This window comes from Psittacula echo (genome assembly GCF_963264785.1).
Source record: "Psittacula echo genome assembly, chromosome: 2".
In the NCBI taxonomy this organism is placed as follows: Eukaryota; Metazoa; Chordata; class Aves; order Psittaciformes; family Psittacidae; genus Psittacula; species Psittacula echo.
This window is the reverse complement of record NC_137737.1, coordinates 151,835,690-151,858,616: the sequence shown is the minus strand read 5'-3', so window position 1 is coordinate 151,858,616 and position 22,927 is coordinate 151,835,690. Positions and strand designations below refer to the sequence as shown.

At 40.1% G+C, this 22,927-nt stretch overlaps 1 protein-coding gene across 2 annotated transcripts in view; it reads left to right on the top strand.

The window, feature by feature from the left end:
- ASAP1 (ArfGAP with SH3 domain, ankyrin repeat and PH domain 1) overlaps window positions 1-22,927 on the top strand; it is a 123,692-nt gene that overhangs the window by 29,310 nt on the left and 71,455 nt on the right. For both annotated transcript variants that reach the window (XM_080639458.1, XM_080639457.1), the window contains exon 2: window positions 21,089-21,161. In XM_080639458.1, the coding sequence (XP_080495584.1) occupies window positions 21,089-21,161 (73 nt within the window). The remainder of the gene's footprint in view (window positions 1-21,088; window positions 21,162-22,927) is intronic.

The window sequence follows — 22,927 nt, the reverse complement described above, 5'->3', positions numbered from 1 at the left end:
CTGGATGTGTTCCTGTGTAAACTGCTCTGGGTGACTGCCGTGACAGGGGGTTTGGACGAGGTGATCTCCAGCAGTCCCTTCCAACCGCAACCATTCTGTGACTCTGTGAAAAGCTATTGCAATTGAATTAAGACTTACTGGGAGCATCACTACCATGTCTTTTACCATTTCTGTTTTCCTGCCCTCAATTTAATCCAAATCTGATGTAAGCTAGAGTTTTGTTGTAGTTTGTCTGATGGATGTTCACCAATAATTTATTTTTAATTATTGGTCAAAATACTCTTGTGTCAAGGTAGATACTTCTCCAAGGCAGCATTCCTTGTAATCCACATCGGTAAGCAAAGCTGATCAAAGCTGAAAGCATAGGGCTGATCTCAGCGTGGTGGGTTTCATCAATGTCTGATGTACCAAGATTCTTTCCAAAGCAGTATATGTATGAAGAAATCTCTGCTAGAAATATTACTTTTAAAAGGCCAGGAGCTAGCTTAGTAACAGTTAATTTTTGGTGAAGGATTATGGATTTTATTAAAATGGCTTTCTGAAAAGACTTTATACTTTTAGTATTTCAGTTAGATGCGTTAGTTCAGTAACTTTCCATTCACTGCGTAAAGACTGGATATTCTGAAATAATATGAAGAAGTTAACTGACTCACTCTTGGGTATAGGGCAAAGATACAACATCAAACATGTGTCCTTGTGAAGTCTGGCAATAAATCACAGCTTTTCTTTTTCTATGACTGTAAAAACAAACATTCTCTGTACATGAAACAATTGGCTTTTGTTCTCTTTTAAGATATACTGTAAAATAACAAACTTAAACAAGTTATTTAGTTTTAAGTTTAATCATTCCATTTTGCTAGAGCACATCAATGTAATCTGTGAGATACAGGCTAATGTCTACAGGCTCTGTACATTTAAAAACCCAAATGTATGAAATGTTTCATTGGTCTGGTGAACATAATTGTTCAAGTAATAGCTTCTTACTTAATTATTGCAAAACCTTTCAGAAAATCTTCCTCTTTCTGTATGTAAATACCCTCTGAGGGTGGTGAGGCGCTGGCACAGGGTGCCCAGAGAAGCTGTGGCTGTCCCGTCCCTGGCAGCGTTCCAAGGCCAGGTTGGACGGGGCTTGGAGCAACCTGGTCTAGGGGAAGGTGTCCTTGCCTGTGGCAGAGGGGTTGGAACTGGATGATCCTTAAGGTCCCTTCCAACCCAAACCATTCCATGATTCTACGATATATAGAGAAATCAATTAATATATAATAGTTATATTTCGGAGTGGCCCAGTTTTAACCAAACAAAATGTTACAGTCAAACAAAAAAATCTGTTCCAAAAGAAGATGTAGTATTTCTGTTCTTTAACTGAGAGCCACCATATTCTCAAATCACACCATTTCTGTGGTAGCTAAAACTGGTACCTCTGTGGCAGGGGGTTGTACCTGGATGAGCTTTAAGGTCACTTCCAACCCAAAGCATTCTGTGAAGTAGCTTTTAGGGGTTCAGCAGTGACATCTGATACTCAGACCTGAAGAAACCAAAAGCTGTATGAAGGAAGAGGAAAATATGTCCTAGCTTTCTACAGGACTTTTTTCTTTTTCTCATTTTTTCTTCCCGTTTTTTTTTTACTGAGGTTTGTGTGTTGCTTGGTGTTGTGCATATATGGTTATCTACTGGTGAATTCTTTTTCATTACAGCTTACATATCAGAAATACCATTAGTGAGTGGATGAGCAGCTGTACTGGGATAGTCCAGGAGCTGATGAAAGCTTAGGATCTTTTCTGACAGTGCTAGCAGCAGATGACAAGAGAAGAGTGTAGGAAAAGGGCAGAGGTGCACGGATACCTTCTCCAGTATGCTCTCCCCATCTCCAGTAACTTGCAGTTCAGGATATGGCAGAACAAAGGTGTTAAATTTATATTTAGAATCAATCATAGAATCATAGAATAGTTAGGGTTGGACAGGACCTTAAGATCATCTACTTCCAACCCCCCTGCCATGGGCAGGGACACCCCACACTAAACCATGCCACCCAAGGCCTCATCCAACCTGGCCTTGAACACCACCAAGGATGGAGCATTCACAACCTCCCTGGGCAACCCATTCCAGTGCCTCACCACCCTCTCAGTAAAGAATTTCTTCCTTATGTCTAATCTAAACTTCCCCTGTTTAAGTTTGAACCCGTTGCTCTGAATCTCTTCTCTGCCCAACCTGTAGCTGTGCCTGGGATTGCTGCAACCCAGGTGTAGGACCTTGCACTTGGCATGGTTAAACTTCATAAGGTTGGCATCAGCCCACCTCACAAGTGTGTCGAGGTCCCTCTGGATGGCATCCCTTCCCTCCAGCGTATCAACCGAACCACACAGCTTGGTGTCATCAGAAAACTTGCTGAGGGTGCACTCAATCCCACTGTCCATGTCACCGACAAAGATGTTGAACAACACCGGTTCCAACACCGATCCCTGAGGGACACCACTCGTTACCGGTCTCCAGCCGGACATGGAGCCATTGACCACAACTCTTTGCGTGCAGCCATCCAGCCAGTTCTTTATCCACCGAGTGGTCCACCCATCAAATTGATGTCTCTCCAATTTAGAGACAAGGATGTCGTGTGGGACAGTGTCGAACACTTTGCACAAGTCCAGGTAGATGACGTCAACTGCTCTGCCCCTGTCCATCAGTTCCGTAGCCCCATCATAGAAGGCCACCAAATTGGTCAGGCAGGATTTCCCCTTAGTGAAGCCATGCTGGCTGTCACCAGCCACCTCCTTGTTTTTCATGTGCCTTAGCATGTCTTCCAGGAGAATCTGCTCCAAGAGTTTGCCAGGCACGGAGGTGAGACTGACTGGTCTGTAATTCCCCGGGTCATCCATTTTCCCTTTCTTGAAAATGGGGGTTATATTTCCCTTTTTCCAGTCATCGGGAACTTCACCTGACTGCCATGATTTTTCAATTATGATGGCCAGTGGCTTAGCAACTTCATTCGCCAGCTCCTTGAGGACCCGCAGATGGATTTCGTCAGGTCCCATGGACTTGTGTACGTTTAGGTTTTTAAGATGGTCTCGAACCATCTTAATGGCTGTGCTGGATTTCTCTTCTATTACTTTATCCCCCCCCCCCCCTTTAATTATATAAAATTTTAGGATCCAAAAGGAGTTCCACAGGTTGTCCTGTGCAGTGCAAAGCACTCTGCTTTTCTAGTTCTTAGTTTTTTAGTTTGAATTTGCTGCCTGCTGATTTGTTTATAGTCCTTTGCCCTTTGTGTCAGAACAGACTGTGTTCAGCCATTGGATATCCACTTCTCTTTGCCATTTGGGATTTTTATAAGCCTGTGAGGTCAGAAAAGATGCTCAGCCTCTGTCTTGTCATGTGCATGTCGCCAAGAGAAGCGCTTTGTGCCTGCTTCAGAGATCTGAAGGGTTGCGATTACTGTGACATGTATGGGGAGGACAAGGTGGGACTTTAGCAGGGGCTGCTCTGTGAAAGGAAATACAAGGTTTAGTATTTCAAGCTACTGTCAATTTCTTGCAACTTCTGTTCCACCACTTAGTGTTTTCTTTCTATTTGGTTTTGTGTCAAGGCCAGCTTCTGGCCTTTTAAACTCACCTTTACTAAATAACTTTCTGAGTGAGGAGCATACTGAGAGGAAGTACTGCTTGTTTGGAGGTGATGTGTGGTGTAGTGCATAAATGGTCTTTTGAAAGTAGCAGGAGGTATTTAAACTAGGTTAGTAGAGAGTTAGTAGTACAGCACACTAAAAGTTGCCTGAAGTGCTTTTCAGATTTGGCTTGCATTGGTGTCATCAAGTACAGTAATTCTGCAAATGTAAAGCTTCAGTCCATGCTTCAGCAGTGGTTTAAGCACTTGTGGGGATCATGAGAAAAGGCATCATGAGCTCCACTTAGATACTGTAGTTTTAAATAGTTGAATTTCTGAGGGGTATAACCATTTTAAAATCAAGAGAAAGAATGTGAGATTCTAAAAGGAGATCTGTGGCCTGAGTCACCCCTGCTGGCAAAGGAGGAAATTGAATTTAACTCCTACATGTGTGAATGTTGCTTTTTCACAGAGTTGGTTTCTAAGCACCCAAGTTTTACAGTCTCAAAGTATATCTTCACAGATCACAAGTAGGTGGATTGCAAGGGGTGCAGCTGGGATGGAACAGATCTTACTGTAGTTGAAATACTAAAGATCATCTGTCTTCAGCTATGGTCACATAATCTATTTCAGTCTAAGCTCATTCATCTAAGGGTAGAGCCACCATGTGCGTGGCTGCCCTCCTTTGTGCTGGCCATAAAGCAACAAAAAAGCCAGTTTTCATCTGATCTTATTCCTTGACTTCATGGTTTTTTGAGCAGTAGTGTGCTGGTACACAGGGGGTAGTGGGAGTAGTGACTGGTTGGCAGAGGGAAATGGGAAAACCATCTCTTTCAGGTCCTGTGGAGCTACCGTGCACTCCCACTTCCACAAAAGCCTCCTTTTTTGCCTGTTGACCTGTTGCTTCTGATGATAATATACTAGTTGGAATGTGGAATGCTGTTGATGTTAACCTTCATTTGCTTAACCTTTTAATCTTTCCTGTCCAAATATTCATATTACCATTTTTCTATACATTTGGGCTGTGTTCCAAAGAGAATCTTTTAACCATATGCATACATTTAGTGTATATTACAAGACTATTGTATTATTACAATAGTATATTGTTTATAATGCGTATTTATATATTCAGTATATGTTAGTTTAGTGTACATTACAAGACTATTGTATTTCATAGACATATGAAGCACTGGAACAGTTGTTATTTCCTAAGGAAAAGGAGAAAATTCCATCTTCGTTCATATGCCTCTGCTGAATTCAATTGCATTTGGAGGTTTTAATTTTTCATTAAAAAATAAACTGAAGAAGCTACAGAAATCTAAAAATTAAGAAACTCTTTCTAGCTAAGAAAAAGTGTTGATGAAAAGCTGCTACATTCATTGATAATAACATTGTGTTATATCCCATATGTTCTGTGTGTAGCTTCTTTGCAACCTTGCAAGAGCTACTGTGCCCTAACTTAAAATACTGCAGCCTACTAATCTCCTGTTGTTCCCATACCTCAGTCTGTCTGGTTTTTATGTGCAATCATTCAACCATTGTATGAGCTTCTTGAGTATCTTTAAGAGTGATGTTGATGTGTTAATTTTATATAAGCGCTAACTGCATCCATTAGGATTAGCTAATATGACTTTTAAAGTGGGTTGGAATGCATGTATTGCTTTTGAGAACCAAGGTAACTTTAAAATAAATGCCATAAACTAATGACTTAAATATTAGTTTTAATATTGTTCTCGGGGGGATTGTGTAGTTTAAAAATCATTGGACTAAAGTATGAATAACTTAGTTTCCAATTAAAAAGACTTTCCTATGTAATTCCCACTCCAGGGGGGGTGGTGGTGGTGGTGGTGTGGGGTGTGTTAAACTATGCAATTGTTTTATCCTATGTTTAAGCATAACCTATATTTTCTATTTACATATTATACAAGAATGAAAGGCTACATGGTAGTGATCAGCTTTGTCCATGCACTCCTGTTATCCTGTGGTAGCAATCTTGTATTTCATGAGCTTTCGCAAATTCCTTTCTTGATCCTGAGTCATACACTAGATTCCTTATTTTAGAGTAGAATATTGCCAACCTGTATACTTTTGAAGTGATATATATCCTCTTCAGCTGTAAGACTGCTGTTTAAAAAAAAAAAACAAACAAAGAAACCCAAAACCCAGCAATATTTTCCTTCTCAGTGGTGTTTTCCAATTCTTCCTGTATACAAAAGTGTTATTTCCAATCTTTGCTTTGCCCCAAGTGCTTTAGTTTATATTCTAGCTAATCCTGCGGAATATGCCATTTGATGATTCACTGAAGCTGATTCTACTCTCACCTTCCTTGATTCTTCCTACAGAAGACAAGTTTCAGGGATCCATGTGTTAAATCCCCTCAAATAAGTAGTAGTTGTCTGAAACACGGATATAGGAATGCCTCTTCCAAAGGGGAAGATGAGAGTAAGCAGACTGAAAACCTACTTTCCATACAATATTTAATGTCACAAGGAATTGATAAACTGGCTGGTGATGGTGATTGGTTTTTTTTTTTTGTGGGTTTTGGTGTTTGCTTGGTGTTTTTGTTGGGGTGGTTTTTTACTTCTAACAAAATAAATTAGAAGTCAAGAGCTGCTGCTAGAATGTGGCTGTTACTGAGTAAACTGCTGTTGCCATTAGTAGGGCAAGAATATTGATTTTGAAGAAGTTAATGCTCCTTGCTGTGTTCAGAGTCCATTATATGTATGATTTGCTATGTGGATTATGTACAAGGCCTGTGTTTTATCTGAGAAGTACTGTTTTACAGAGCAGGGTTTGTTGCACAGGTATTTGATAGTCAGGGTGGGTGAATGCCTGGGAGTCCAGCATAAGTGTTAGCAGGAGTGATTTTAAGCCCTGGCTTGAGGAAGAAAGGGATGATTGTGCATGGTCTTCTCTACTTCTATTGAACTTGAACATTCTACTTTGGTGCTGTGTATATGGGGAAGTTGTTATCTTTGGCTAAAGTTTTGCTTTTGAGTGTGTGGAATTTGAATGCCTTTGAAGCCCCAGGTCCTCAACAGTTGCCTCTCTCCCATCTAAGACTTTTCTCTTCTTGAAAACTTCTCTGTTTTTGGCTAATTTGCAGGAGCTGCTTCACTGTGCCTCCCAAAATGATTAAAGAATGTAATTGAGAAGTGTCATAAAATTAAGGGGTGAGGGAGTAAGGAGGCAGTTAAATACTCCCTGGCAGAACAGCGCTTTGTTCAGCTACTTGCACAACTGTAAACTCGTGTTATGAATGTGGCATTATTTGTATTACCAATATTCAGTTAAATCTGTGATCAGACAAATCACTTGCATTTTCTAAATGGAAGACTGTAGTTATTTTTATATCTGACAGTAAGTATTTTTATGTTGTTGCTAGTGTAATTTAGGTGTGCTTAGAATCTTGGATGTAAAATATGTCTGAAGATTAATATTAAGAAAATGTATAGAATATTCTCTGAGGGCTTCTGTTCTCTAATACAGTCTTAAAAGAGAACTAGCGTGGGACTATTTTTACCCAACACAATGCTATGTTGAAAGATGCTGTGAAGGAAGTAGCAGTTTCCTTGAAAAGCACTCGTACTGTTGCCTAACATACTGGAAATTACTGCTAAATTCATATAAATTTCATTGTAGTTTTAAAACAATACCTTTAAAGTTTGTATTTGAAGTGTTCTTCTCATGGAAGGAAAAGTGGTAGCTTCTGTGTTGCCCCAATTACTTTGTCAGGTCATGTACACAGTTTGGGCAAATTAAGGATTTCAGTGGTGCTGGTATATCATTTTCTTTCCCCTTTGATTGCTGTAGCTTATGCACTTGTATGGAAGTCAGAAGTTCCTTTCTAGGCTTAACTGGTTTGCCAGTGCTCATCATGTGTGCCAGCCCCTTCAAACAAACCCTGGAGAATCTAATTGGACAAGTGGCTTTGCTTTAGGTTGGATATCCCTTCCTGTTCCACTGGATTTTACTTGGATATTGAGAAAGCAGATCTCACTCTGGTCTTCAGTTGTATATAGAATGATTCTACTAATAAACGCATACATTTCATTACATAATACGTATTACATATTTATGGGATGGGGTTTTTTTGGACTATCTTGCTCTTTAGGTCTGTTAGTTTTCTTTACCACAGCAAAGATGAGGTCTGCATCTAAGTTTTCTAATGCTTATAGGATGTTGATCAAAAGGAGTGAAAGGTGATACAGGAAGACAAAGTTTTTAGATGAGGCTTTGATTAAAGTTTTAGAATTGACTATTCTGATTATCATGTTTCCTGTTCTGTAATTTCCCCCCCTAAATTAAATGTTCAGAGAATACGCTTGTATTGAAGAACAGGACATGGGAGTTCAAGCTTAGCTCTAATGCTTCACATCTCAATTATGCTGTTGTGATTATTTTCTTTTTTGGAAGGAGAGATTCAAACCCCCTCTTGTGCATTTTTTAAATCGGCTCTAGCCAAAGTCTAATTATAATGATTAGAAACACAACTTCTGCTATTTATTGTAAATCTTGATTGCATTTTTAACTTTTGCCTTAAAAACAACAAAAGAATTAAATGTTTGCTTATTTTCTGGAATCCTGGTACTTTGTTGTTGTTCTCCCTCCTGCTGTTATCCTATAGTGTCAGTCTACATTACACACTGTAAGAAGAGTTAGATGGTAGACTCTCCTAACTGATCATCTGAATGCAGCTCTGAATTTCATAGTAAGCGGTGGTTACAGCTTTAACATGGTGTAAGATTGAAGTCTTATTGAGTCAGAGCACTTTCCAGGAACAAAACAAAACTGAGCTAAGCAGTGGCTCAGAATGCTGTATAGTTTGCAAGGTCTGTGTTATAATGGAAATGCCTTTATTATTTTAAAACTAATTAAACTCTTAATTTAAAAATCTGCAGCTTGGAACAGATAGACACAATTGTTTATATACATGTGTGTTTATATATATATATATAAAACAGCTTTAATATATCTGCTTTTTATATCTGAACAAAATAATTCTGAAATGGAATGTTGCAGTCATGCATCAGTGTATCCATGTAAGTATTTCTGCAGGGTTAGGAGGAGGAGCATGGATTGTCTCTGTTCTCAAGTAAGGGATCATCTCACCCCTCCAGGATGCAATTTTCTTAAAGAAAAGAAGGTTTGTAGTAGTAGCAGTCATGTTTTGTAATATCTTGGTCCACCATGAATGTTTCAGATGTTCTCCATCTCTGCTGTAGCTGATACCAGATACGGATAAATATCAATACTGATTAAAATCCATAGGGCGAGGCCGCTTAAGTGTCCTGTGTAACTGCCACACCACTGTGAGTCTGGCAGTGCCTGAGTGAGGCAGTGCTTTATTTATCCCTGAATGTGACTTCTGAGCTTCTGTAGCCTTCATAGAATGTGTGTAATATTTGAAGAATTTTGCTGCCTGAGAAGGTGGTAACAATTTTAACTCATGGGTCCTGACATAATGCATCTTCCTGCCTTGACCAGATAATTGTAGAATCATAGAACAGTTAGGGTTGGAAAGGACCTTGAAATCATCTAGTTCCAACTCCTCACACTAGCCCATGTCATCCAAGTCTGTCCAGCCTGGCCTTGTACAGTGCCAGATTTGGAGCACTTACCACTTTGGGCAGCCTGTTCAGTGCCTCACCACCCTCACAGTGAAGTACTTCTTCCTTATATCTAACCTGAATTTCCCTTGTTTCAGTTTAAACCTGTTACCACTTATCCTGTCGCTACAATCCCTGATGAAGGGTCCCTCTCCAGCATCCTTGTAGGCCACTTCATAATACGTGTGAGTTACTGGGATAACAGCTTAAACAGAGCATGCTGCAAAATATCTTGTGGTTTCAAGAGAAAGAGAAGAGTTAACATGAGAGGAAAATACTTTCTGGTGTTTAACTCCGGTGTGGCAGCTGAACAGCTCTCCTGTTAGTGACATTTACAGTCAGATACGATGGGGGGAGTAATTCTTCAGAGACTTTCATGGGGTTTTCTTCCAATTCAAATTGCTAAGAATCACATTTCTTTCTAACAAATGCGTGTCTGCTGGCGTATCTATTTAGTGCATTTGTGTTTATGCTGTTTGTGTGCCATCTTCTCTTCGCTTTGCTTCATTTGAAAGACCTTACCTCAACTGTTCTCTGTCTTCTGATGGAGTTAGTTTTTGATTTTTCTAGAAATTAAATAATCTTGTTTTATTTTGGGCTGGTTTGATTTTATTTAGTTATGTCTTCTGCATATTAGCTTTTTAGGTTACAGTTTGTTAAATGAAAATGGCACTTTATAGTGTATTGAGTTTTTCAAGTTACAAGTACCTTCAATAAATTATTTTTAAAAGTAATTTATATGCTATTTCTGTGGAACTATTTATTTGTATGCTGGAAACAAAGTTTCATAGGGTATTATGTGGTAGCAAATACTTGAACAGAATAATATGTTTCAGAATAATACAATACAGAGTAATGTATTTCCACTGGACTTTGAAAAAAGTTTCAGGACAGGTTTGTAGAGCACAGGGACAGAATAGGCTCGCAGCCCAGAAAGCCAACCATATCCTGGGCTGCATCAAAAGGAGCGTGACCAGCAGGTTGAAGGAGGTGATCCTGCCCCTCTACTCCGCTCTTAGGAGACCTCACTTGGAGTATTGTGTGCAGTTCTGGTGTCCTCAACATAGAAAGGACATGGAACTGTTGGAACAAGTCCAGAGGAGGGTCATGAGGATGATGAGGGGACTGGAGCACCTCCCATATGAAGATAGGTTGAGAAAGTTGGGGCTGTTCAGCCTGGAGAAGAGAAAGCTGCGTGGAGACCTCAGAGCAGCCTTCCAGTATCTGAAGGGGGCCTAAAAGGATGCTGGGGAGGGACTGTTCATCAGGGACTGTAGTGATAGGACAAGGGGTAACGGGTTCAAACTTAAACAGGGGAAGTTTAGATTGGATCTAAGGAAGAAATTCTTTACTGTGAGGGTGGTGAGGCACTGGAATGGGTTGCCCAAGGGAGTTGTGAGTGCTCCGTCCTTGGTGGTGTTCAAGGCCAGGTTGGATGAGGCCTTGGGTGGCATGGTTTAGTGTGAGGTGTCCCTGCCCATGGCAGGGGGGTTGGAAGTAGATGATCTTAAGGTCCTTTCCAACCCTAACTATTCTATGATTCTGTGTCTTTGGTTGTTGAGATCATTTTCAAGAAGTACTTAGCAATTGCTGACATGGAGAAGGAGGATCAACTTGGAGGAAAAAAGATTGACGATATGCCATGACTACTAAAAAGTAGAGCACAACAGAACTGCTTATTTTTAAACATGGAAGTATGTATCATGTAGGCAACTGTTCTATTTGAGTCCTGTGCAACCACTTGCTAGTGCTGTGCAGCTTTAACACTTGCAAAAGTTGTGGATGCTACTTGGGAATCTTGCTCAGTGTCATCTTAGGAGCTGTGGACCTGGCTACGTATTTGCTGGTTTCTGAGCTTTACCCATGTTTTACCCCATTAACATGTTAGTGAGTGCTGCTGAAGTAAGAAATAGGTAAAATTGTGCTGTAGTGACATGAAAACTGAAAAGTTTTCTTCACTGCTTTTGCTCTCTGAGGTTTGTAATTAGCAGTAGTAAAGCTGCCCTGTCTAATGCGGTGAGTTTGGATGTAGTGAATGGTAACTGTTCAACTGGTCAGGTAGCTCAAGGTACATAGTTGCCAGTGTAAGCGTATTATTTCCACTATCCCTGGCAGTGTTCAAGACCAGGTTGGATGGGGCTTGGAGCAATCTGGTCTAGTGGAAGGTGTCCCTGCCTGTAGTAGGGGATTGGAACTGGATGAGCTTTAATGGTACCTCACAGGCCAAATCATTCTGTGATTCTACGGTATTTATCACCAAGCTTAGTTTCTACCCAGTGCAAGCTGTGCCTGTGGGGAAAATTTTCTGTCTGTCACTGAATGTTTTGAGGTGTTGTCACTAGTTGTGGGCATTTCAGCATCTCCTACACAACAGAAGGTAGAAAATGAATGTGTTCTGTGTCATCATTTTATTTGGAAACAAATCTCATAATTTTATTTTTCAGTTACCTCCTAAAAGTACCTTGTGCACAAATTGAGCTGAATGCAGAAATGCTCATGTAACTCAGCTGAGAACCTAAAGAAGGAATTTCCCCAAATATTGTTAAGTGTTCCCAAATGTGCCAGAATGTGCACAAGATCAAATGGCTGCTCCATGCTCATTAGGAAAAATGTGATGCCAACTTCATTTCATCTAGAAGTAATCATGTATAGATAGCAATTATTATCTATGTTCAGAAAAGGCTTTGGGTGGGAGTCTGGTTGCAAGGAGGACTCCAAGGTCAGTTGTCAAAACCAATTGCCATTAGCAATACTGGACTTTTTAGAGGTTTTACAAGCAATATCTACTCAGCTTCCATTTGAGTAATGCTTGAAGAATAATTTGGTGACTATTATTTTTGCAATTCTCTAGAGACTACACAGAAGAGCTTGCTCATCTAATGTGACTTTTACAGCACTGAAGGGCTGATGATATTTCTCACATATGCCAGCTAAAAGGGAGGCTGTTGCATTGCGTCAGGCCCTGTAACTGATGGTAGGAGATGTGAGGGAAGTTCAGCTAATGGGTCGCTGTTAAGCTTTGGCATTACCTGAAAAGAAAGATTTACTGGAAAAAGTGTGTTTCCTAAATTTGATTACTGCTTGGTTACGGTTAAAAACTCCAGTTTGGATGGGGCTTTGAGTGACCTGGTCCAGAGGAAAGTGTACCTGCCCATGGCAGGAGGGTTGGAACAAGATGATCTTTGAGGTGCCTTCCAACCTAAACCATTCTGTGATACTATGAAAATTCTTGAAGCTTCCAATTTTCAAGGAAACCTCAATTTTTAAAAAATATATTTTCTTTTAATTGGTCTCAGTGGGAGTAGCTGGTACGTGATAGTGTACGAAGTGATGTTGGCAGCAGTTATTACAGTGCCAAGTGCTTACTGATGTGTTGATTTTGTTTGTTTTCTCTCATTTGGATCCTTTAGGGATCTTTTACATGAAGGGATTATGTGTCTCTAGAAAATTCTTAACCAGTCCCCTAGTTTTGTCATGTAGACGTGTGCTGAGACCAACAGTTGGAAACAGACTTTGCCAGTACAAATTGAGCGAGGAGGGAGGGACAGGAAGGATGGTTTCAATTGCTTCTCCACGTACAAAATGAAGTGAGTTTGGTAGTCTGCTCCTGTCTGAGTGGGTAAGATACAAGGGGCCAGCACCTGACTTTTGTCTTCTCCTTTGGTTGTATTTCACTGGGGAAATGGTGGGGTTTTGTATTGTTGCAATTTCTGTGGCATGTAATAATTTAACACACTGTCTAATCTGCTTTTGTTATCCATCTGATAAAGGTTGGATTTTATTGTGAAGAAAACTGATCCAGGTGCTGAAGAGCCGTAACTTTGTACAGTGCCATTGCTCTGCCTTGTTGTGTGGACACTGTAACTGGGACTTGAGCAGACAGTAACTGTATTTTCCAGTGCAGGCAATATTAACTATCAGTCACTTCTGTGCCAGGGTTTACATCAGTGTGTGAATTGGGAAGTGAAAGACTTACTGCTTATAGTCCCTTGAAGTCAATGTGTCATCTGTGTATTCTCTATGAAGTAATGAATCTTGTATCTGACAATACCTGTGTCACTACAAAGTATGTGTATATCCATTTATGTGTATAACCTCAAATATCTTATGCTTCACATGGATTGCTTGGTGTTTTAATACAGGAAAATGTATTCTTAAAATACATGGAGGGGTTTTGTCCTGAGTGTACAGACTGCTTATGCTCTCATAACCTTCCAGATTCTGTCATGGGTTTGTCCTGTGCAAAAAACTGTAATTGTTTAAAACACTTCTGTTTTGGTATATTACTTTTGTGAGTGGATTTTAGTAGTGATAGGATGTTAAATACGAACTCACTCCTCTAAATGAGATAACAAGGTTTTATTGAGGGACAAAGTCAATAAAGCAAAAGCGACAGCGCTGGGCGCATGACCGTAGCCAGAGGCGCAAGTGATTAGTATTTGTTATAGGTTTATAGACTTTAAGTCTCCTCCTCTTGGCCTCTGCGCACTGCTCTCCGGTGATTGTGGGCAGGGGTCTTGAGGACGAAGTAAGCAGTCTTCCTCTTGTGAGTAGGGGTCTTCAAGATGAAGTAAGCAGTCTTCCTCACAGAGTACTTTTCACCTTTGGCACAGTTGGACGCCCCAGTAATCACAAATTAGCTGAAACCAGCCATATCTATAATTCTTCTGATAACTAGCAAAGAGTTTGAAACAGTGTGACCTTCCTGCAAAATTTATTGCAGGATGGGCTGAACAGGAGTATCCCAAGCTAACAGATGTTTGGGAGGCTCTGTCTCTAAACTAACTGATTAGTAGAAGGATGGTGTGAAAATAACTCATTCAGGTTTAGTGGGGCCACTAAATCCTTTTATCTCAACACAGACCTACAACACAAACATTGTTCTTTGAAGCTAAAGATACTTTAGAAAACTAGTGTGAAACAATTAACTCATGTTTAGTGGGCCCACTGAATTCCACAGACTTAAAACATAAACATTGTTCTCTTTCTACAACCTAAGTTAAGCTAAAAAGTATTTGATATTTTCCAGGCACTAGCTTTTCTTATATCAAGCCCCTCCCTTCTTTTTTTTGCCTTTACAAATTCTTTTGCTATGTGACTCTGTTTTACTTAAGAGTTCTGTCCCTTTTTAACTTGTTGTCTAATCTTGTGCCTTTAGCGAGCTTTGTTTCTGTTATTGTAAACTCGTACAGTTATATCCACATAACCACACCTATGATTTGCGAAAGCCAATACATTTATGTGTTTATCACAAGTATATGGAATTATTTTAGGGCAAACTTCCTCCAAGTGGGGTGAAATTCTAAACCTCCTCTGACATGAGGATGAGCAGTTTGTTCCAGTTGGAAAATGCATCTCTGGGTAATAATCTACTTGGAGGAATTAATAATGTATGCTGACATATTAATGTGATTGTCAGTGCCTTGAGCCACTCTTTATGATTGTAAGGCTGAAGCAGAAATCTGTGGGGTTTTTCCTCATGAAATTGTAAAGGTTTTCAAGGTACACAAAACATGTTTGATGTTTCAGTAGATCGAGTGGGCTGAAGGGGCCGTAGCATCCTCTGTGCAAATGTGTGTCTGCTTCTGGGATCATACTGATTTATAGCAGAGCTAAATTTAATATGTACATGAACTGCATTTGTGATCAGGTTCTGTAGCAGTAGTTTTACATCAGTCAAGAAAGGAAGATATTTGTGTTGTTCGAACTATCCTTTTAATGTTTATTTGGAATAACTATATCAAATAGTCTGAAGTATGATCCCTAGTTATAGACTTTGATATACATATACATACATATAAATACACACATATTGGTATCAACACACATGTATGCACACATATATATGTATTTATATGTAATGAAAAGACAGAAGGTCCTAAAGAGACAATGTTGTCTATTTAAATATGAGTTTGCAGTTTTTAATACATCAAAGGTTGAGAGCAGTCCAGAATGTAGCACTTCACACGCTGCACGGTAGTACAGTTTCTGCTATAAAATTTAGTAGCTATTAAAACTGGCCCCAAAATAGAAACACCCTTTCCTGAGAAGAGGTCAGGTTTTAAAGGGCTGAAGAGAGGCAGAAGCAGTGCCTGCAGGGCTCTGCCTCATCTCAGAGAGAGGACTGCAGCGTGGGTTATGGGATGTAAGCCTACCCCTTTTCTGACCTGCTACTGATGTGTGTGCTGTGTCATGCTGATAAAAGTATACGTGCAGCTACACAGTTATGTACATCAGTGATCCATTGGTAGGACTCGCCTTCCTCCTCCCCAAAATTAATCTGGTTTTGTTTCTTCAGGTGGACAAGTTTTTCAGTTTTTATGTTTATATGAATAGCTATCAGCAAATGTACATGTTGAGAGGGAGAGTGCTGTAAGAAGTCTTGCCTCTGAATGTGAAATGGTTATTCTAAGTACAAATCGCTGTCAATGTGCATGCTCTAATGGAAGGTGAGCTAAATCCACAGTGCTCATAAGGAGCCCCTGTTTTTCCTGGAGCTAAGGTCATCACAGCAGTCTCTGAACTGGGGCACAGTGTGTAGCCAACGTGAGTTCTCTGGTATGAAGAAGGAGAGACACCACTTTCTTCAGTAGTACAGATCTGAATGAGGTTGGTGGTTTGAAATTGCAGTCCAGGTTCAAAGTAGCTGAATTTTAACCGAAAGGAGAAATGAAATCTGAGGTGACTGTGTGGGGAGTTTCCAAACTGGTTAGTCAGAAAAGCTGATCTTGCATGGTCAGGATGTTTTCTTATTGAGCATAAGCTTCAATATAAGGGAACGCAGCAATATGAAACCTTGACAGGGCGTATGTCAGAGATCATGCATAGCAAATCTGCTATGCATGAGAGGCAGGGAGTTTTCCTTGCTTGATTATATATAGGCAGACTAAATAGAATGGGGTTTGTTTTTTTCCTTAATTTCTTCATTAATATGTGCCAGGAGTTTTTGTGAACCTAATTTTGCATTATTTTGAATAGAGATGGAGCTTGTCTCACAGATGACCATTGTCAAGAATAAAGCTTTGTTCATCCAAGGAGGTAGTAAAGCTGTGTTGCAGGTACCTTTAGTAGATTGTCTTTTCAGAATGCATAAGATGGTATGAAAAAGATGTCTCAGGGAAGTTAAAAAGGCCTCCTGGGAGCTGGTATCACAGAAATGAAGAAAGAAGCATTTTTCAGGGTGAAAGAAAGGAAGAGTTCAGTATGTAGGAAAGTAGGAAGGGGAGTGCATCTGAATACCTAGAGACCGTCACAGAGACTCCTTGGTTCTCTAAGGCGTTGTAGTTTTCAGTAATGTAAGTGTCCCTTTTACTGGAAGATCAGACTTTGTGTTTTTGAACATGGGGAGTAAAAATATTTAGTATTCTGAATGCTAGAAAATAAAATTAATGGGTACTCCAGAGTGTGCTTTCCCCTAAAAGGGGAAGCAAGGGCTGTTCTGTCTAGTTTAACATACTTGAAAGGTAACTTTACTCTGGAATAATAATTGAATTGAGCATTGAGTGCAGCTTAATTCCTTTACAGCAGAGTGCAGCTAAAAATCATTAGTAAATGACATTTGAAAGGAATGTAATATACTTGGACACAAACTGCCTACAGTTATGTAAAACAAAAAACAACCACCAAAAAACCCCCACATAAACCCACTCCAAAACCCCCTAGGTAACAGTTTGTGTGTACCTAGAATCCTATGTAGGCTTGGGTTTCCACTGCAGTAGGTATTCCACATACTGCTCAGGTATTGGGTTATAAGCGTGCATGGATATATAGAGAGTTTTGGTCTAAAAGAAGAACTAGTTCACATAAAGTTCCCATTTGCAAATATAAAAGTACAAGGTTGACCTGTGATGTTATTCTGACTTAGATCACTGGCTCCTTCAGGCAGTGGATGTCATCTCTGTGTATCGCTTTGTCAGTGATTGCTCTTAAAATAATGAATGTTCCCTTCCTCTTGCTCCCCCACTGGTGATTAAGTTTAATTTGATAGCAAATCCAATTTGAAAGATTTTTCTAGTCCATTTGCCCTAGACTCCTAGATTGATAACATTAGGAACACATACCATCTTTCTTGGAGTTTTTGTATTTGTTTCCTCTTCCTGAGTATCCAGTTTGCTTCAATATTAGAATTTAGTACAAAGCTTTATCTCTGAAATCTCATCAGTGTTAATGGTTGTCTTTTTTCCAAAATACTTGCTTCAAATTCTTAGGATATCCTGCATTCAAACTCTCCAAGGACAAGTGAATCATATTCTTTCTGGTCACTGAAGATGGAGAGAACTTCAGTAGAAATGTACAACAACAGTCTGGCATAGCATGCAGACAGAATTAAAAGCTTTTGACAGTGTTCGCAGAGGAATCTAAGGAGAATCACCTGCTGTGCATTGTCTGGAAAAGGAACAGAGAGTTCTTCATTTATTAAACTCAAAAAATTTCTGTCAAGGTGAAAGTCAAGTAAAATCCACAGTTTTACTGGGAGCAAAAGAAATAATGACATTTGCAGTTCTGAATGTTTGAATCTGGTGTTCTGCTACAAATTGAAAACTAGAGATAAATAGTATTAGAAAGAACTTAAATTCTGTGGTTCCAAATGTTCTAGTTTTAACTACCATGGAAGTGGTGTGATTTGAGAATATGGTGGTTCTTAAAAGAACAGAAATACTGCATCTTTTTTTGTAACAGATTGTTATGTGGTGTTCAACTGTAACATTTTGTTTGGTTAAAATTGGACCACTCCAAAATAAAATAGATTAATTGGTTTATCTACATATGATAGAATCACAGACTGGTTTGGGTTGCAAGGGACTTTAAAGCTCATCTAGTTCTAACCCCCAGCCACGGGCAGGGACACCTTCCACTAGACCTGATTGCTCCAAGCCCCATCCAACCTGACCTTGAACACTGCCAGGGATGGGGCAGCCACAGCTTCTCTTCTAAGAAGCCAAAGCTTCTTATCTTCTCTTCTTCTTACCCTGTGCCAGTGTCTCACCACCCTCACAGGGAAAAACTTACTCCTAATATCTAGTCTAAATCTACACTCAGGTTAAAGCCATTCTCCCTTGTCCTGTCCATACATATCCATGTAAGAAGTCTCCAGTTTTCTTGTAGGCCTGCTTTAGGTACTGGAAGCTGCTTTAAGTTCTCCCCAAAGCCTTCTCTTCTCCAGGCTGAATAACCCCAACTGTCTCAGCCTCTCTCCATAGCAGAGGTGCTCCAGCTCTCTGATCATCTTTGTGGCCTTCTTTAGATTTGCTCCGACAGCTCCACATCCTTCTTATGTTGGGGCCCCCAGAGCTGAACACAGTACTGCAGGTGGGGTCTCATGAGAGCCAAATAGAGGGAGAGAATCCCCTCCCTCGACCAGCTGGTCACGCTTCTTTTGATGCTGCCCAGGGTTTGATTGGCCTTCTGGGCTGAAAGCAGATGCTGCCAAGTCATTATTTAGCTTCTCATCAACCATCACCCCTAAGTCCTCCTCAGGGGTGTTCTCAATCCATTCTCCACCCAATCTGTAGTTGTGCTGTGGGCTGTAAGTGCGCGTACAGTGAAACACTCGCTTGAACTTATCTAAGAGTGTTATTCTCATGCATGACCATCTTCACTGTTTAACACTCCAGTTGACCTCAAGCTCCTGCTGTGGGGTTTTTGGGGTGTTTTTTGAGCTTCGGTGTTCAGTGCAATGTACTTAAATCATCTCAGCTTTGATCGTGAAAGCTCTGCTCACTGGTTATGTTTTCACTCATAGCGTTGCTGGTAGTAGCCGTCTGTGGTGATGTGCATCCTGCTATGGGAGTAGCTGCCATTCTGCCTTAGTGTGCCTGTCTCCAGGTACCAGACCCACAGGAGCTCTAAGCTTTAAACATTGTACCCCAGGGTCTCTGCAACAGGCACAGTTGGGCTGCTACTCTACGGTAATCCTGAGTAGAAGTTCTCCAATCTCCAGTATTTGAACGTAAATAATAATATGGTAAATGCCTCCAGCTTCATTAAAACTTGAGATTATTAATCTGATGTTACTTTCAGTGATGGGGAATTGCCCATGACCTAAATGGGGAAAAAAACCAGGAAATGATTTAAGCATTTCTGTGTATATTCTCTGTGGATAGCTTCAGTGAAATTAACTGGATCACTGCACACATGGCCTGCACAGGACAGTAGCTTTTAAGTTTCTTGATTCTACAAGTCTAGGCTAATGTTTGTTTTGTTTTTATATTTTGCTTTATCATAATAGTTCTTTCTCATGCTGATTTGATGGCTTACCTCAGATTGGGAGTGGGTCGGGAGGAGTGACATTGCTTAAAAAGGAAAGTACCTAAAACGCTAATCCTGAATTCATCATTGCTTAGTAACATTTCATTCCGGATTTTGAAACTGTTGCAGAGAACTTGAAATTCAGAATTATGGAATCCTGAAAATGCATCTTTGACTATTATAATAAATATTTGATATTGATATTGATATTAAATATTGAGTGCGCCCTCAGCAAGTTTGCCGATGACACCAAGCTGTGTGGTTCGGTTGATACGCCGGAGGGAAGGGATGCCATCCAGAGGGACCTCGACATGCTTGTGAGGTGGGCTGATGGCAACCTTATGAAGTTTAACCATGCCAAGTGCAAGGTCCTACACCTGGGTTGCAGCAATCCCAGGCACATCTACAGGTTGGGCAGAGAAGAGATTCAGAGCAGCCCTGCGGAGAAGGACTTGGGGGTGTTGGTCGATGAAAAAATGAATATGAGCCGGCTGCAGTGTGTGCTCGCAGCCCAGAAAGCCAACCATATCCTGGGCTGTATCAAAAGGAGGGTGACCAGCAGGTCGAAGGAGGTGATCCTGCCCCTCTACTCTGCTCTCGAGAGACCTCACTTGGAGTATTGTGTGCAGTTCTGGTGTCCTCAACATAAAAAGGACATGGAACTGTTGGAACAAGTGCAGAGGAGGGCCACGAGGATGATGAGGGGACTGGAGCACCTCCTGTATGAAGAGAGGCTGAGAAAGTTGGGGCTGTTCAGCCTGGAGAAGAGAAGGCTGCGTGGAGACCTCGTAGCAACCTTCCAGTATCTGAAGGGGGGCTACAAGGATGCTGGGGATGGACTCTTCACTAGGGACTGTAGTGAATAGGACAAGGGGTAACGGGTTCAAACTTAAACAGGGGAAGTTTAGATTGGATGTAAGGAAGAAATTCTTTACTGAGAGGGTGGTGAGGCACTGGAATGGATTGCCCAGGGAAGTTGTGAACACTCCATCCTTGGCGGTGTTCAAGGCCAGGTTGGATGAGGCCTTGGGTGATATGTTTTAGTGTGAGGTGTCCCTGCCCATGGCAGAGGGGTTGGAACTGGATGATCTTAAGGTCCTTTCCAACCCTAACTATTCTATGATTCTATGATTTCCTTTCAGTCACATTTTGCTGCACAAAATCAGGTCTTAGTCCTTTTGATATTTTTCATCTGCTCTATTTCTAAAATTATCGTGTGGAGTTTAGTGCAAGAGGTTAGTGTGATAATCTGTGTCTATAATTGGAAGACTATTACTATGGGAAAACCACAGAAGTTAACAATTAATTTAGTAGAAACTGGAGGGCCATAGAAGCATCTGCTAACTATTTCTTTTTTTTTTTTTTTTAATATATTATAATTTGAATAAATGTTTTGTCCCTTGCAAAACTGAAATAGTGTTTGCCTTTCAGCACTGTCACTAGTGGTCTGCTGTGCCGCCAGAGTACTTTCAGTTCAGTTCTTTAATTAGTCTTGAAGGGGTTGAATGACCTCAGACCCTCCTGCAGGCTGGATATGTTGTATTGGCAGTTGTTTCCAGGCTGTGAAACTAATTTTCTGATGTTCTGTGGATTGCTGAAGCAAATATTGAAAGTTTGTTTATTTCTTGCTATTGTAGGCATTGGATCAAGACAGAACTGCACTACAGAAGGTGAAAAAATCTGTGAAAGCAATATATAATTCGGGGCAAGGTAAGACATTGTTTTCAGTTTCACATGAGAACCTAAGGATTTGATTTCCAGCTTGGGAAGTGTCTTGCAATTTATCCTGTTGAAGTGTGTAACAGAAGAGATGCTTATCTGCTTAGAAGTGTTTGAACGTAGAAATATTCTTTCTTTGCTTCTGATTATACCTCATATATGTGTGCTCTCCGGTTCTTAAACCCTCAAATTCCTTTTAAAAGGCCTCTGGGAGGATCCCCATGGGTAAATTTTCCTGCTGTGATGATATTTCAAGCAGTTACCTCCAGCTAGAACGGTGACAAGAGAGTATTCTAGACTGCGTTTATGAAGTGCACTTCTAAGAGATACAAGAGTGAGAACTTGCTAAAAGGTTTAAAAAATAAAAGGAAATATCTATAGGTAGATGTATTTTGTTTTAACACTTGCTCTTCCCTTGTGACATGTACAATAAAAATTATGTATTTCCTCTCTTACCTAAAATAGTGGAGATCGGTCATTATGTTGTTTGTTCAAAGACACTGTTGGTGTTTTATTGGAGCTGTAGAAATCATTTTGTGGGAGGATAGGTGGCTGGAATATGAATTGATGATCCATTTGAGTTCAGTAACAAATGATGATCAAGCACAGATCAAAGTACAAATTAGGTTTTGGAGATGTTATAAAGTCTACCTGGCTTCTGCCTTGGCTTCTCTTAAGGTCTAAACACTGTGCCAAAGGCAGATATGGTAGCAGAGCTGTATAGCTTGTAATAACCATCTGGCTGTAAATACTGAACTTTATAAAAGCCCAGTTTGTATTCCCTAGCAATAGTACTAAGTTTAGCAAGTATTTCCCTTATGCAGAGCCACTTCTGAGTGATGTTAGTTCTGTGTAATTTTGTGTGTTGTCCCATTAACTTGTGGTTATGGAAGTGTGGGAGTGTTTTAATGTATGGTAGAGTCCTAATTTTTCTGTCAGTCACTAATACTGTTGCTCTACTAGCATCATGTTTTAATTAGCTTTTCTGTAATTTCAGTTGATGATGAATATTTTCCCAATAGACTGTTAAGTCTGACACAAAGTGAGATTAGTTTTTGGTAGGGTCAATATTTAGTTCTGTGCTTATAAAAGTACTCAGATTCTCAAAGTAGCTTTTCTATTTTGGAAGTGCCTACTTACTGGATTTTAAACCTAGTGAAAACTGCAGAACACATGAAAAGGGTTCTGCCTGGTTTGAAATACAGAAATGGTACTAGACATTTCAGCTATCATTTGATTTGAGCCTCATAATAAAAGTAAATACTGTTTTCAATGCCTGTAAGTAGGCCATGCTATGGCATGAATCATTCACATCGAGTAAAAGCAATAGAAGTTTGGTTAATGGTTTTAATTGGCTGCCTCCATACTTCAAAAGGACCAGAGATAGTCAGACCAGAGTTTTTGTTTGTTTCAGGTTTAATTATTTCCTTTTTTGACAAGTCTGGTTTCAAAGGTACAAGTCAGTATTATTTCCTCTGGGTAATGCGCAATACTCTAGCTCCCTCTTCAGAATGCTGTTGATGATAGGCTATGTTATAACAGGGAAAGGTGTGCACAGTCATACAGTAATCGAGAAACATGAGCTAGTGTTAGTAAAAGCAAGACTGAAAGCATGTGTTATGTGTGTGAACCTTGTGAGTATAAAGTAACTGAATTAAAACTCAAACTCATTTTGCCTGTAAGCTAGCTATTTTCTTATGCTTCAGTGATGAAAGTGGCTTTTGATGTTTAACTTCATGTAGACCAGCTGTAAAATG